This window comes from Rhopalosiphum padi, chromosome 3, assembly GCF_020882245.1.
Source record: "Rhopalosiphum padi isolate XX-2018 chromosome 3, ASM2088224v1, whole genome shotgun sequence".
NCBI classification, from domain to species: domain Eukaryota; kingdom Metazoa; phylum Arthropoda; class Insecta; order Hemiptera; family Aphididae; genus Rhopalosiphum; species Rhopalosiphum padi.
The window spans coordinates 3,137,804-3,152,903 of record NC_083599.1 but is presented as its reverse complement, the minus strand read 5'-3'; the positions used below and the strand labels follow the sequence as shown (position 1 = coordinate 3,152,903).

The 15,100-nt window shown below is 28.1% G+C and overlaps 1 protein-coding gene across 2 annotated transcripts; it reads left to right on the top strand.

Annotated features, from left to right (window-relative positions):
- The first annotated feature begins 412 nt into the window (after nt 1–412).
- LOC132923789 (serine/threonine-protein kinase grp-like) lies at nt 413–8,007 on the top strand. Of its 2 annotated transcripts, none has more exons than XM_060987763.1 (10): nt 413–649; nt 814–893; nt 2,514–2,737; nt 3,442–3,506; nt 3,579–3,704; nt 5,023–5,155; nt 5,671–5,874; nt 6,279–6,490; nt 6,560–6,679; nt 7,569–8,007. In XM_060987763.1, exons 2-10 carry the CDS (start codon nt 829–831, stop codon nt 7,776–7,778), a joined length of 1,359 nt encoding a protein of 452 aa, XP_060843746.1. In that variant the 5' UTR covers nt 413–649; nt 814–828; the 3' UTR covers nt 7,779–8,007. The 2 variants fall into 2 exon arrangements, with proteins under 2 accessions (XP_060843746.1, XP_060843745.1); XM_060987762.1 differs by having other exon boundaries at nt 6,548–6,679.
- The last annotated feature ends 7,093 nt before the right edge of the window (nt 8,008–15,100 follow it).

The following is a 15,100-nucleotide window of genomic DNA, read 5'->3' as shown; positions in this document are numbered from 1 at the left end:
AGACACGGCGCGCGGCATAATTCTTTGTTACCAATACGAGCGACGGGTCTCTTTCTTAGGTACTCGATGTGCGCATGTGTAGAGTTACTCGTTGCAAATGTATCGTCTGATTCGGAACAATCTTCGATTATATACTATTTTTTTTAAAGTCAAAATTTATTTTATATTTAATATTCATCAAAATCTTAAAATGATGTTGTATATGATCTACGATAATAACTTACATAATATTATTACAACAAACGGAATATATCACTTGTTTGTTCACGGTAAAAATAATAAACTATAGAATCTTCAAACTATCGATAGTTGATATTCGATAGTATGCGACTATAACCTAAAACTCCACTTTTCAAAAACGAGGTTAACGGATTCACATTTTGTTGTTCCTTTATTTCGCTCCACTGTTTAGTGTTTAGTGTAGTGTTTTTTGTTAAGTCGTTTACTCTTTTAGTGTGTCGCCTAACGCGGTGGTGTTCCGATGAACTTTGTTATTCATACAGGTGCGATCGATTACGCCTGTTGATTAATTATTGAATTGTTAAACTAATAAACTATAATTATTATTTTTACTGAAATGTTTTAAGTCAAATAAAAATTTTAATTAGTTTATTATAGTTGTTAGTGTTTTTTAACATACAAGATTTAGGTGAGTTCTAACTCATTTATTTTAAAGTCGGATTATTATTTAAATATACATACTTGTTTTATTATACATATGTATTTATTTGTTTTTAATTTTCTTTTTGTAATTTATACATTCTCGATTCTTAATCTAAATTAATATTAGTGTCTAATAGAATATTGTTTTAGGTTTGAAAATTAAAAATGAATATTCCATTTGTCGAAGGATGGAACATTGTTCAAATATTGGGCGAAGGAACATTTGGCGAGTATGTTAATGTTAAATTATTTACAAATAATATTATTTTTATGAATGCTATTAAATAATATATTCAATGTTACGTTAAGAATTATAATGTCCTAAGATAGGTCATTGGTTGTATTATAATTTATTTTGGTAAGTAAATAAATGTATTTAAATATAAAATTTAGCTGGACCTAGGTTAAATATTCAGTATGTTTTAAATTGATTAATAAGTACTTAGGTACTTAATATGGAGTCAACTTGTTTTTATTTTTTTCTATAGGTTAGTTTGGGATTTATATTCATAAGCATTTTTAAATCAAATTATCTCCTAACAGTTTACAATAAAAAAGATTGGTTCACATTAGAATAAAATAAGTTGGTATTTGAAATATGTGCTTTAAAATATTAATTAACAGAATTTGATATATTAGGAAAAAATAAGGATGGTTAGCAATAAGCATGTTTGGTAAATCTACATGTATATCTTGGAAATATATTCGATTTATCAGTAAATTTTTTTTTATTATATATACACAAATTATGGTACTTATCGGTTATTGCGACTACCGTTAAAATTATAAAAAAAACTATTATAAAATGGAAAAATTGTATAAAACTATTATAAAAATGGAAAAATTGTATAAAACTAGAAATAATTAATAATTCACTCTAGGAAGAAAATGCTCAGACATACAATTTAAAATTCCTATAAATGGACTTTCATGCTTTTGACGCCACATGAATTCAACCAAATAACTATCCAAATGTTGACGAGCAGTGCCTCTATGTTTTTTGTTGCGGCATTTAGAGGATCCCCATAACCTTTCGATATTCTGTGTGTGAGCACCAGTTTGAGGATCCACAAAATTATAAGTGTGGTTAACGGTTAAATGCTGAAATCCAGCATTCTGTAGTTCATCTGTTTTATAACCACGCCAACAATCAGAATAAATAGTTGTACCTTGGTTTATATTATCTTTTATTGCTTGTAGCAGTGTAGACGCAGACCGATCTTTGACTTCAACTATAAAACATTCTGTCGTTTCTCGACAAATGCCTCCAAAAATCCATTGTTGAGATAAAACTCTACCAGCATTATTTTTACGTCTTGTAAAAAGACTTTCGTCGATTTTTACTATTTTTCCTGGACCACCAATTTTCACGTTAGGACTATTTAGGCTTAAAACACATATTTCTCGCTTATAATTATTCCAGTCCACAGTAGTATCATAACACATTATGACAATAACCACCATTCAATACGTCTCGCTAGGTAGTCGCGATAACCGATAAGTACTCAAATTATATCTTATTTGCTTTAATTATAAAGCTTAAGAAAAAGCTTTTGCTCCTCCAAATAAGTTTATCAAGCTTCGTTTATATAGAGTGCGGCATAAGTCGGTTCCCGCTGTCTTGTTATCGAAAAACTACTTATTATTATTATTATTATTAACAGCGGGAACCGACTTATGCCGCACTCTGTATATGAATACAAATATATGTGAAATATTAGTTTTATTTCAATTTGTAAGTACCTATGGTAAACTTCATACTAAAAAAATAGGTTCAATTAGAACCTAGAACTTATTAATATATTAGATATATTATAAATAGAACTTATTAATATTATGATTATTTTCAGAGTAAAACTTTTAGTAAATCAAAATACTCAAGGCTTTGTAGCCATGAAGACAATTGATTTACAAAACTATTCCGATGCATTGGATATGGTAAAAAAAGAAGCAGCTATTCATTGCAGATTGAATCATCCAAGTATAATAAAATACTATGGCCAACGTCATTGCAAAGATTATTTCTATATATTTTTAGAATATGCATCTGGAGGGGAACTATTTGATCGAATTGGTAAGCTTATTTGATATTGTTAACCCGTTAGTAGGCGTGTTAGTATTAGTAACACGATTAGGCGCTCACTTCTCCTATTTTTACTACTAAAAGTCGTTATACTATATTATATAAGTGAAAATTCCGGTATGAATAATTAATTAGGATCACCATGATTATTTATTATTAAAAAATTTCAATACATAGGCACAGATCAGTTACAATTATTCATTCTAAATCTAATTTTGCTTCTGAACCCGATTGACCAGATTTATATTATAGTACTTATAACGTAGCACTCACTTTTGTCGAGACTGGCTATTTCAATCCATTGTCATTTCAACGCAAGACTTTGGATTGGGTTATATTATTTATAGAAAAATCCCCAGGTATGATAACATAAGGTATAAATAGATAACAACAATATTAGAATTAAATTAAAGCTAATAGTGGCGAATATAGAAATCAAGTGAGCGCTACGCTCATATGTGACTACTGACAGGTTAGGTGTAAAAATTATATGAATTCTAAAGAGACAATCCTACATTATATACATGTTATAATATTATATAATCAATACTTACTGGTTCTTTTATTTCACTTTTAGAACAATTAATCAAATTTTTTTAGACTGATCTCTATAGAATTTATAAGATTTAAATATTCTATGATAATAACAATAATTTATAACTAATAATTGCATTATTAATACACTTATTTATTAGAACCTGATGTTGGAATGCCACTGTCTGATGCTAGAAAGTTTTTCAAAGAGTTGATTGCTGGAGTTGTATGTTTTTAAATTATATTTTTTTATTTGTTTTATATCTATTTATATATAATTTACAACTTTTTTTACTAGGAGTATTTACACAGTAAAGGTATAGCTCATAGAGATTTGAAACCAGAAAATTTATTATTGGACGAAAACGGAAGTCTCAAAATAAGTGATTTTGGATTGGCCACTTTATTTTTATGTGGTGAAAAAGTAAGTAGTATTTATGTATGCTTATTTTTGCAATAATCATATGAATCATTTAAGGTACAGATTGAAGTAATTAAAAATAATACTCATCAGTTCTATACAGTGGCTGTGCGAGAGTAGAGTTATGTGAGTGAGAAAGCTCATAGTTTTTTTTAATAGGTGGGTGACTTGGTGGATGTTAGATTTAGATAGGAAGGTGATAGATACTTGAGGTAGATTATGTTTGCTTACGTCTAAAATGTTCTCGGTAAAGGCATGCAAATTATCTCAATATATTTAATAATAACAATGTTATATATATGGAAGAGGGGTCTAAAATCAAAAAAATGTGTGCATCAATCAAATAATTTATTATTGTCTCACACAATGCACATAAAATAATTTTTCACCGCTGCTAATCCTTTTTAACAATAACGCAATCCTCTGAATAAAAGAGCAAAATATGTCTACTCTTAAAAAAATTAATTTAATTAATAATTAATAGTTTTTTTTAAAGAGAATTTGATATTGGCGCTTTATATCTCTCGCAGAACATAGAAATTCAGTCTTATTCTTTGGTAAATGTACCGCTTGATTTAATGAAGTAATAATAAATCTGAAAACAGATTTAAACTTCTCATGCAATCTACTTGAGATCAGCTTTCTCACAAATTTTATTTTATCATCTTACTCTAAAAAAAGTTATTTTAAAAATATAGTTATTAAACATTTTAAAGTCAATCTCAAGTAGACTTGACAACAAATTCAAATCTGTTTTCAGATTTCGTAACGTTTTATTAGATTAATCGGTATGGTTAGCAAAAATACATCTAAATTTTTTATGTTCCGTGTATGTAAGACAAAGACAGATATGGTCGGTATCAAATCCCCTTAATGATTTTATTAAGAGGACACCACATCTGCATGTGTTGTCTCCGTCTAACATACATACAACTGTATAGCAAATTTGTGTTCAGTAGAACCCATTATGTGTTGTTAGCTTTGATATTAAAAATAATTTACCTATTATCAAAGTTAAAACATTATCAGTGATGTAGCATTGGATTTTTTTTCAATATTTTAATTTTTAAGCTAAATTTAAATTTACATTTTCAAAGTAAGACAACATATACAGATAGTGGGTGTAATGTCCTCTTAAAATAATAAATACTTTTATTTTACCCAATTATACAAAATACGTTTATTACAACTAATTTAGAAAACCATTAATTTGCTTATTTTCTTATTAAATGAAAAAATCTGTTGCTTTGTAAGTAGTATCATTAAATTTAAATCTTATCTCTAGAGATAGCTATCTAATATCTTACAACAATTTAAATAGCGACGTAAACTGGATAAGAATTGTGGAACTAGACCTTATTTAGCTCCAGAAGTTCTTTCACTTTTACCTTATCAAGCAGAACCTTCTGATATCTGGTCATGCGGTATTATACTAGTTTCAATGCTCGCTGGAGGTAATTATTTTCAATTAATTTACTTATATTATTCATTGTCTTTAAATGTTATTATTTATTTATAAGTTATCATATCATACTGAAAATTAATATGTCAGAGTTGATCTCTTTGGTATTCTAGCTGTAGATGTAATTTTTAAGAAATATTCTAGAGCTTTTGTACCAAAGTTATTGGCATTTGATATAGCTCTGTCATTTTCAGTATTATAACTTTTAAGTTAAAAATTATAGTCAGTTTTGTATAATTTAATTGCTTCCTTAAATTTAAGGTACCATTCATATTTTTGTTTGTTACTTTATAATTATAGTTCTAAAAAAACAAAATGTATATATTATGTTGATAAAACCTCTACATGTTCAAATATTATGTATATATTTAAAAATTAAATGCTTATATATTTTTATTTTATTCTGTATATATTGTACTAGCTACTGTAATTAAGTTAATTACAAAATAAATGCTTGGAAAAATTATTATTTATTCAATTTAACATATATTTTTTGTATTTGTCTAGAGTTACCATGGGATATGCCATCTGATAATGATGAAGATTATAAATTGTGGAAAACTACTGACTATTCTAATCATTCACCATGGTGTAAATTAGATACTTTAGCTTTGTCTCTTGTGAGAAAGATATTAATACCAACACCATCTAAAAGATATGATATATCTCAGATTCGATCACATCTTTGGTTCAAAAAGTCAGAAACGTTTGGTAAATTTTACTTAATCTAATTACAACTATACTCCGTGCCACGAAAGAATGCGACTGGGCGGCATCCATAACCGTTCATTCCCGCGATTCCATACCACATTCCCGACTGGATTAAAAGTTAGTCGCGGTCATATTCATGGTATGCTATTTCAACAGCTGTATGCACAAAGATGACTCCACATAGTGGGTCGGTGCTAAATCAATTCAATGCGTGTGACGGTCGCACTCTCCCATGGCACGGAGTATAGTACACTTTACTAATTTAGGCATTTAAGCATAAAATAATTTCTGAACAATTAAACTATAAACATCAGTAATACTAACTATATGCTTAAATAGTTTTCAATAATATTTTAAAATAAATTAAACTATAATGATAACTCAAGACTATGATGTTTGTTTAGATAATAAAAAAGTTGGAATTTCTGTTCGGTCCGACAGAGATGTTGACGATGATCGTCATTGTTATTCTCAACCAGCTCCAGCTGCTATTTCGTTTACTACATCCATGTTGTCTAGTGAATCTGAAATACACTCATTTTCCCAGCCAACACAGGTTGATGATCTGCTGCTTTCTTCACAACTTTTCACATCACAGTCCATCTCCACACCAAATGTAATTAGAAACTATTTGTATTATTTTATAAGGTTTATTAAACTGTTAAGTTTTCAGAATTCTTTACAGAAATTAGTCAAGAGAATGACTAGATTTCTTGTTTGTTTGTCGCCGGAAGAAGCATTAACCAACTTATCATTATTCCTCGATGATTTGGGATATACATGGAAAATCAACACACCTAGTTTGGTAAATTCTTACTGTTCTTACTATTACTTGTTGTTAATTATTAGGTAATACTTAAACAGGAAATAATTTAAATTGTTATTGAAAATAAATTATTAACCATGGTATGTCGAAAAAATAAAGTTAATAAAAATATGCTACAGTATAAAAGGAAAGACTGATTAACTTACTAAAAACATTTTGTTTTTATATGAAACAGATAAACAGTTTGGTAAAGCTATTTATGTGATTAAGATGCCATTGGAGATAAGAATTTATGTTGTGCACTGAGGTATGGCAGTTAACAGAACAAATATAGACCGGCTAGCTATCTTTTTAAATATCAAACAGTAGTGAAATTATGATATAATAATAACTAACATAATATTAATTTTATTTAAAAGTTTAACAAAGAAAAATTGGAATAAGTCATAATTTATATTAGTTAAAATATAACTACAATGACACATAAAATGTATAAACATGTTCTATTGCTTTTTAATGAACACAAACTTACATAAATGTATGAGATTGTTATCTGTTACTCCATGTATATTTGTGAATAAGCAAAGGGTACAATGTGAACGAAGCGAACGGTTTTGGTGGGTAGGTACATTTAAATAAAATAGGGGGAATGATATATTCAAATCTTTGTTTCTTCAGTAAGAATGGTTCAACACGCCACTGATAGGTTTATAAATAAAAAGTAAGGATGTAAATTATCAGCCATTTTAAATTAGTGTGTAAGGTAACATAAGAAAAATAAAAGGAAATAAAAACAATTGATAAAAGTAATTATTCAAAAGTATTACAAGTTTCTAAACTAAAACAAAATATACCACATTGACTAAAATTGATAGTTAACACATTATTCTATACAAGTAATAATTATAAATATTGTACTGTGTTACAGGTTACAATTACTACTACAGATCAGCGTTTAGTGTTTAAATCTAATGTAATTCCAATGAATCAACAAACTCTGATTGACTTCAGACTTTCAAGAGGCTGCGGTTTAGAATTTAAGCGTCATTTTGTTTCCATTAAAAATGCAATGTCTAAATTGATTTCCAAAGTTCCATTTGTGTGGCCTATTGCTACTAAACCTGAAACTGTGCCATAAACTATTGGTAGTGTTATGAGTACAAATAAGACTGATTTATGATAAATTGATTGAACATAATTTTACTTATGCTGCACCTAACTCCAATGATGTGTTTTATGGATTTTATTATTAATGTATTATAATACAATTTTTACTATTTTTTTTATTATGTAGCTGATTAATTACATACAGGTAGCATAAATTTAATAAACATTTGCTTAGCTTTAATATTAAAAATGTTTGACAACATGTTGTTTCCTAATTTTTTTATCTGCTTTACCAATAGTCAATGAAAGTGACATATTTTTATAAAATGTATTTGTACATTTATGCATTAAATTTAAACAAAAAATTTTATATTGTGTGTTTTTTCCTTTGTTTTAACATATTATTTAAAATATATTGATAAGTTAGGATAGGTGATTTGATAATAGTAATTTCCTGATGAGTTATAAATATTGCTTATTAGTTTTTAAAAATATTAGATAAATAATAATAATAAAAAGTAAAATTAAATTACTATATTTTACCAACTTTATGTGTTAGAATTAAGATCTTAATTAAAAAATCCCTGTTTGGGCCAATGTGAACTTATTTTATGCAGCTCTAGGCCAGCGGTTCCCAAACTTTTACGACCACAGCACCCTTGAGAAATAATTTGTGTTTTGCGGAACCCCCTTCTTTAAATAATTTAAAATATTAATTTTTAATAATATAAATAATCCAAATATAATATAAAATAATTTTCTCAATAATCACATACATCTGGCGGAACCTTTGAGATTGTCCCACGGAACCCTAAGGTTCCGCGGAACACACTTTGGGAAACGCTGCTCTAGGCAATGCTAAAAAATCAAACGCTGACAAATTTCAAATCTCAAAATATCTTTCGTAGAATCACCAATTCACCACCTTGTATCTCAAACTTAAAATTACATATCGATTTAAAAATCAAAATCATCTATAAAGGAGCAATATCCTTTAATAAAAGATTCCACTCCAGGCTCCTGCCATATTCACAATTCCTAGGAATCGATGGCGGATTAAGCAATTTGCCGCTTACAAGCAAGATATTTGTCGCCGTTTCAAATTATTATATAATTTAATAAATACATTTTATTTTTTAAGTGTGCAAATTTGCCACTCCAATCACCTGATTACTTTGTCTGTAGGGTAACACAACTAGGAATCCCCCAAGAAGGCAAGAATGCTCAAAAGGAACTGGTGTTATGACCTACTTAAGGTTTATGTTTATACAGTAGCCAGTAGCATGTTTATGGGGTAGGCCGACTAGGCCCGGGCCTACCCTATTTTTATTTGACTATTTGGTTCTTTTTTATTACAAATAAAAATGTTGTTATTAATTATTTTTATTGAATATTATTACCATACCTATGTCCCATGTTATAATTAATCTTCCCTAATAGTTGTAATTATAAACATACTGCAGAACAATACAGGCCTACCCAATTAGTTTGTGCTGGATACACCACTGAGTTTTTACATTTTAATTAACAAAAATTAAAATTAAAAAATAATAAGTTGTTGACTCTTTTCATTATGCTACTAATGTAAAAAAATTAATTCTGTTATCACATATTCTTATTATTCCTTGGGGAACAGATTGTATATACCTACCTTTAAATTAATGAATAAAAAAAATAATTAAAATCACAATTTCAACTTATTTAATTAATATTAACTAATATTTATTATTTAAATTATATCATGTCTAACACTAGATATACCACTAAACCATAATGTATATAAGTGAATGATAATTTCAATCTGTATCTACTTAATTTGTTTTAAGTATAATGAATATGGTTAAGAGTTAGAAGTATTGGGAGCCAAACTTTGTGTCCCAGTGATCTAGGTATACTAGTTTTAAATGCACTCACTTAATACCTCGGGATCAAATCATTTTAAATGTTTGGATCTTAAATCAAAATATCTTTGAAATATGTTGTCAATTAAAAAACCACGGATAGGTATTCTTTAACATTGAGCGTTTATTTATAATATCAGTTGCGTGTCACACCAAATCGCAAGTATCAGTTATAATATATTGAACAATTACTAGGTAAATGGAGTAATTAATGAAATAATTAATACTAATATAATATTCCCAGGACTTCCGAGTAATAACATTTACTTTAGATTATATTGTAATTTAAATAATTGAAAAATTGCAGATACCTATAAGTATTATGTTAAAATAAATATAAAATGTTATTTATTATTGACATTTAATATAAATATGATTAATATGAAAATAAATATTTTATTGATTTATTGTAGTAGTAAAACAGCGAAATGACTAAAATGTAAATTTATTATTTTCTACATTTTTGAATTTTTATCACATCATTGCGTGATTATCAGTCGTAGTCAACACAATATAAAAATATTTTGGCGCGCCAGACGAACAATGATAATATGAGCGCGACTGCGTGAGAGTACTATCACAGAATAGCACCAGTGCACCACGATCCACGAATTGAGGCAATACGGTACAAATGGCTCAAAAGTCAAATATTGAAATCCACGTCCAATTAATATAATCATGATAAATATGTTGAAGTTTAATTTTTTTTTTAAATACAATATCATGTATATAAATATTGTATAGTTCCAAAATGTATAGATTATGTTATTATCTACAAACTAGCGCTGAGCATTTTTATCTTTTCTGGCCAACAGCTGCTTGTCGAGTTTCGATTGTAATGAAAACGATTGAACGATAGTCATTTTTACCGCTTACGTACCTTATCTTATTAGTTATTAAAACCGTATGCGTGATAAATAATATTAAATATTGTGTATCGTAAAACTTATAATAATAATAAATAATATAAATGTGTAATATCAAAATCAAATATAAACAGATTTCTACTTTGCACTTAATACTTACGTCTGTATTTACAGTACTATACTCATAAAATATTAAACATCATATTATTATTATAGATACGGTATTCCTATCTTCACTAAACAGTAAACAGTAAACACACACTTTGAACTTTGAGAGTTTGAAGGCTACTATGGTGCGGAAAAATGTGTGCATTACTTTTTTTTCTAATCCCTACAAATAACAACACCTACACCTAAAAACCAAATTTCATAGAATGAGAAGTAAATCATCTAATATAACATATATATATATATATATTAAGTGCATTAGTCTCAATTGACCGTCATATTAATACTGCCTATACAAAAACGAAAATTGGTAAAATTCTTATTTCAAACAATGTACATTCAAATTAATTGACGTCTCCTCAATCGTATCAAACAGTAAATTTTCAATAATAAGTACAATTCACTTGTCAAATTCGTCAATGACCTGATCCATATTGGTAAGTTGCTTTTTTGTAAAATGTTAATAGTAATATTATTATTATCAGCTAAATTAGCTGAACTCGAAATTATCGTTAACAATATGTAAAATGTTAATCATAAAAAAATCGTGTTATCAACATGATTATGGACCGCTCAAAACTTTACGAACAGGTCATATTATTATATAAAATAGCACATTTTGATGGTGTAAAAAGATAGTTTAAGCACTTCATCTCTAATGTGGTATTTAGTGTTGACCTCATTTGCACAGGCCACAGGCCAATTATTTGGCGTGTGACTTTTTAATTACTTATATCCGCAGAAAAGCTTCTGATCGATAAAGAAACTAACATTTAGAAAAGATAAAAAAGATGTTACGGACTTACGGTTAACAAAGGTGGTAGCTGGTGTCTATCAATATCGTGTTACTTTATATGATTTGTATACACGATTTCGCAAACAAGTTTAATATCAATGTCTATATACGTAGAAGTCTGCGCAAATAAATTTAATCTAAATAATTAATTAAGTAAATTGTAATTCTACACTCAAAGGTGTTTGATAATTGAATCAATACAATCGCAGAATATTATATAATATTAGTAATATTACTCTGTGTACTTACCTGTGATAATATGCGATATACCTAATTTAAGTTGTCTCTACTTGACTACTTGTATTCGAAATTTAAGAATTTATCAGCGCACCATTTCTTCTCTTTTCTCTGTTCAACAAGCCACTTTGTAAATTTGTGTTCGGCCCAAAGGTAGAAGAAAAATTATGAACAATATCTGTGTTTGTACGTTTAGCGTTGTCGTTTTTACGAAATTTCGATTTGACTGCGATATATTATTATCTATTAATTATTATCAAGTTTAAATTTTAATACTTTACAGTATCATAACTTGCACGTTGCACGTATGTTGATATGTCGTAAAACAACCAACTTAAGGACACAGATAATATAAATTTCATAGTAGAAGTAGGAATAGGAGACTTCGCTCTAATATTTTAGCTAACAATACGTATCCAAATACTTTATAATATTATTTAGTTCTGCAAAACGCAAATTTGTTGTGTGGCACGCAGATAAAAAAAAAAATCAAATAAGTAGGTAACATTTGACAAAACAGATTGACTTATGACACCGCAAATATTATACTCGATTAATCGATACAATTAATAATTGTTATAATGTAATTAGTCTATGCTTGTGACAAAAAATAAAATAACTATACAAAACGATATTCTGTGTAAATAATATTATAAATTAAATATTGGTATTTTCAACCAATACGCTTGAGCCGCTTGCAGAGGGATGTCGTAGGTATTTTCTGTTACGCGGATAATAATCGCGGATCCGATTGGCAATCGATAGGTAACACATCATGTTGCAACATCTCCACTCAGAGTCGGGCTTAGGGTGGAGCGAGACTTGGGGAAAATCGTATTTTTTTTTTGTTTAATTTCGCCGGCAAATTATAGTATAAAATAATGTATAATTTCATTAATGCGAGGTCCGAGGCTCGCCCTGCTGGCCCCTGCTTAAGACCGGCACTATTTCAGGCGCGGATTCAGACTAAATTTACGGGGGGGGGCAATACCATGTGTGTATCGTATTTTATCAGCTGCCAAAAATAGACATCCTAAAATTTACCTGTATGGCAGAGTCTACGGAGGCTGGGCATAGCCCCTTGCTCCCCCTTGAATCCGCGCCTGCACTATCACCACTGTTAGAATTGAATCGTTAGAAATAAGGTATGTTACTACCACAGAATCAATGTAATTAATTAATATTTATACAGTGTTACTACTTTATTTCCATCGTTATTTTAACAAACCGAACAGTATTGTCGGTATTGTCGGTATTGATTTCTATCGGGTGAAATACACGATAGTGCAATACTGCAATACGACTATTGCACGCACGATCGCACACCCGCACGTGTTGTCTCCGTCTTACAAGGCGTAACATAGCAAATTTACGCTCAGCAGATTACGTTTAGCTCCGTTAGTTTAACAATTAGAGTGAATTGACCTATTATTGCTGGTGAGAACATTATCTATGCTTTTATGTTGGTTTTTGACAATTATTTCAGTTTTTAAGTGAGTTAACAGCATTCTTTATTTACAATACATTACATACGTATAACTTGCTAAAAAAATTAATTATTGTAAAAACCCAACATGCGAACACAGATAATGTTCTTACCATTAAGTTTCATAATAGGTCGATTCACTCTAATTTTTAAACCAACGGAGCTAAACGTGATCTGCTGAGCGTAAATGATAGTATACTTTTGTAAGACGAAGACAACATCATATGCGAGTGTGACGTCTTCTTAATTGTAAATATACAACGATCATAGATGTAAATAGGGTCCTTAAATTTCAAAATTTTAATAACTGTCTACTTGAGCACTTGAGCTTATAAGTTTGAGAATATGATTCCTTCTAACACACCCTCTCAAAGTCCCAATATACATACAAATGTACAATTTTAACTTTTATAAGTACTTAATACTAATACTTATACATTCACATTCTACAATTCATAACATATTATCACAAATTAATATAAACAGTTGTATTATAATTTATACGTCGTATATTCCGTTTACAGTTTATTGGATAATACCAAAGATGTAAAAGGTGTAATACTCAAATTAATTATCTATTTAAATTGGGAAAATAATTTGTATAAATAAAATATTATTTGAGAATTAAATCAATACCTGTTTGTTGAGAGTCAGTAAGTATGTAGTTTTTTCTATATTTCTGTGTACGGAAATAGCTGATTTTTAGTTTTTAATTTAAAAACAGTATTAATAGCTTACAAAACTCAAAGCAATTGTCATTTTTCAACACTTTGTTGTCACTGCATGTAAAATGTAGAATTCAAAGGGGTTTACAATGGAAAATCTATTTATTGGTAAATTAAATTAATTATATCCATTGCTTTTAAAATATAAATATTATTACCAAGGCTAGGATTTATATGCAACAGCATGTTTTTTTTTGCGACTTTTGATTATTGATTTTGTCAGTAATGTTCACGAATCACCTCATGATGAGATAAATGGTGGTGTTTTTATTTTGCACGTTTTTGCATATTATTATTGCATATTATATTGAATAAAATGAATATTATTGCATATTTCGATTATAATAAGAATGCGAAAATGTATGTTTTATAGTTTATTTCATACCTATTTAATTCTATAGCCCTGCTGATTAAAGTATAAAACTTTGTTATTTTGTCAAATATAAATTTTGTTTTTAAAAATACAGTCCTATGGTACAATAGATATATGCGATAAAATATTGAATAGTTGGACGGAGTAAGATAAACACAATTAGCCGATCATTTATATTCGAAAATTTAAAAAATAATTTGGTTTTAGCACGTAACACGCGTATTTATACTATTGAATGTGAATTATAAATTTTATTTCTAAATTATTTTATTTTATTTTATTTTATTTCTTAGTTATATTATACTAAGACAAACAGCCAATCACTGATGTATTTCAATAAATAAATATTTATTTTGCAACTATATTTTTGTGTATATCTTATAAAAATTTAAATGCATATTTTGGTAAATAAAATGCATATTTTACAATTATTTATTGCATAAAAATCATAACCCTGATTATTACCCCTATAGACGAGGGTCCTCCACCAATATGACTACGGTTCATAAAAATTAACTAATAATAATAATAACTTTTTCAAATTGACAAAAAAAAAATTGAAACTACAGAATATATTAAAAATTGTTTTCCAAACTATGCAATTGTAGTGGAATACTAACAGAAACACAATAATTAGTTAGATATACTTACTCAAACACAAATAATTTATAAGACCATGATCCTTGAGCTCTTTAAACAATACATTAAACTATTTAGATATATTATACATATACCTATGAATGTTGTTTATAAATAATAATAACAATAATATCTGTGAATAAACATTAATATTATAATTGT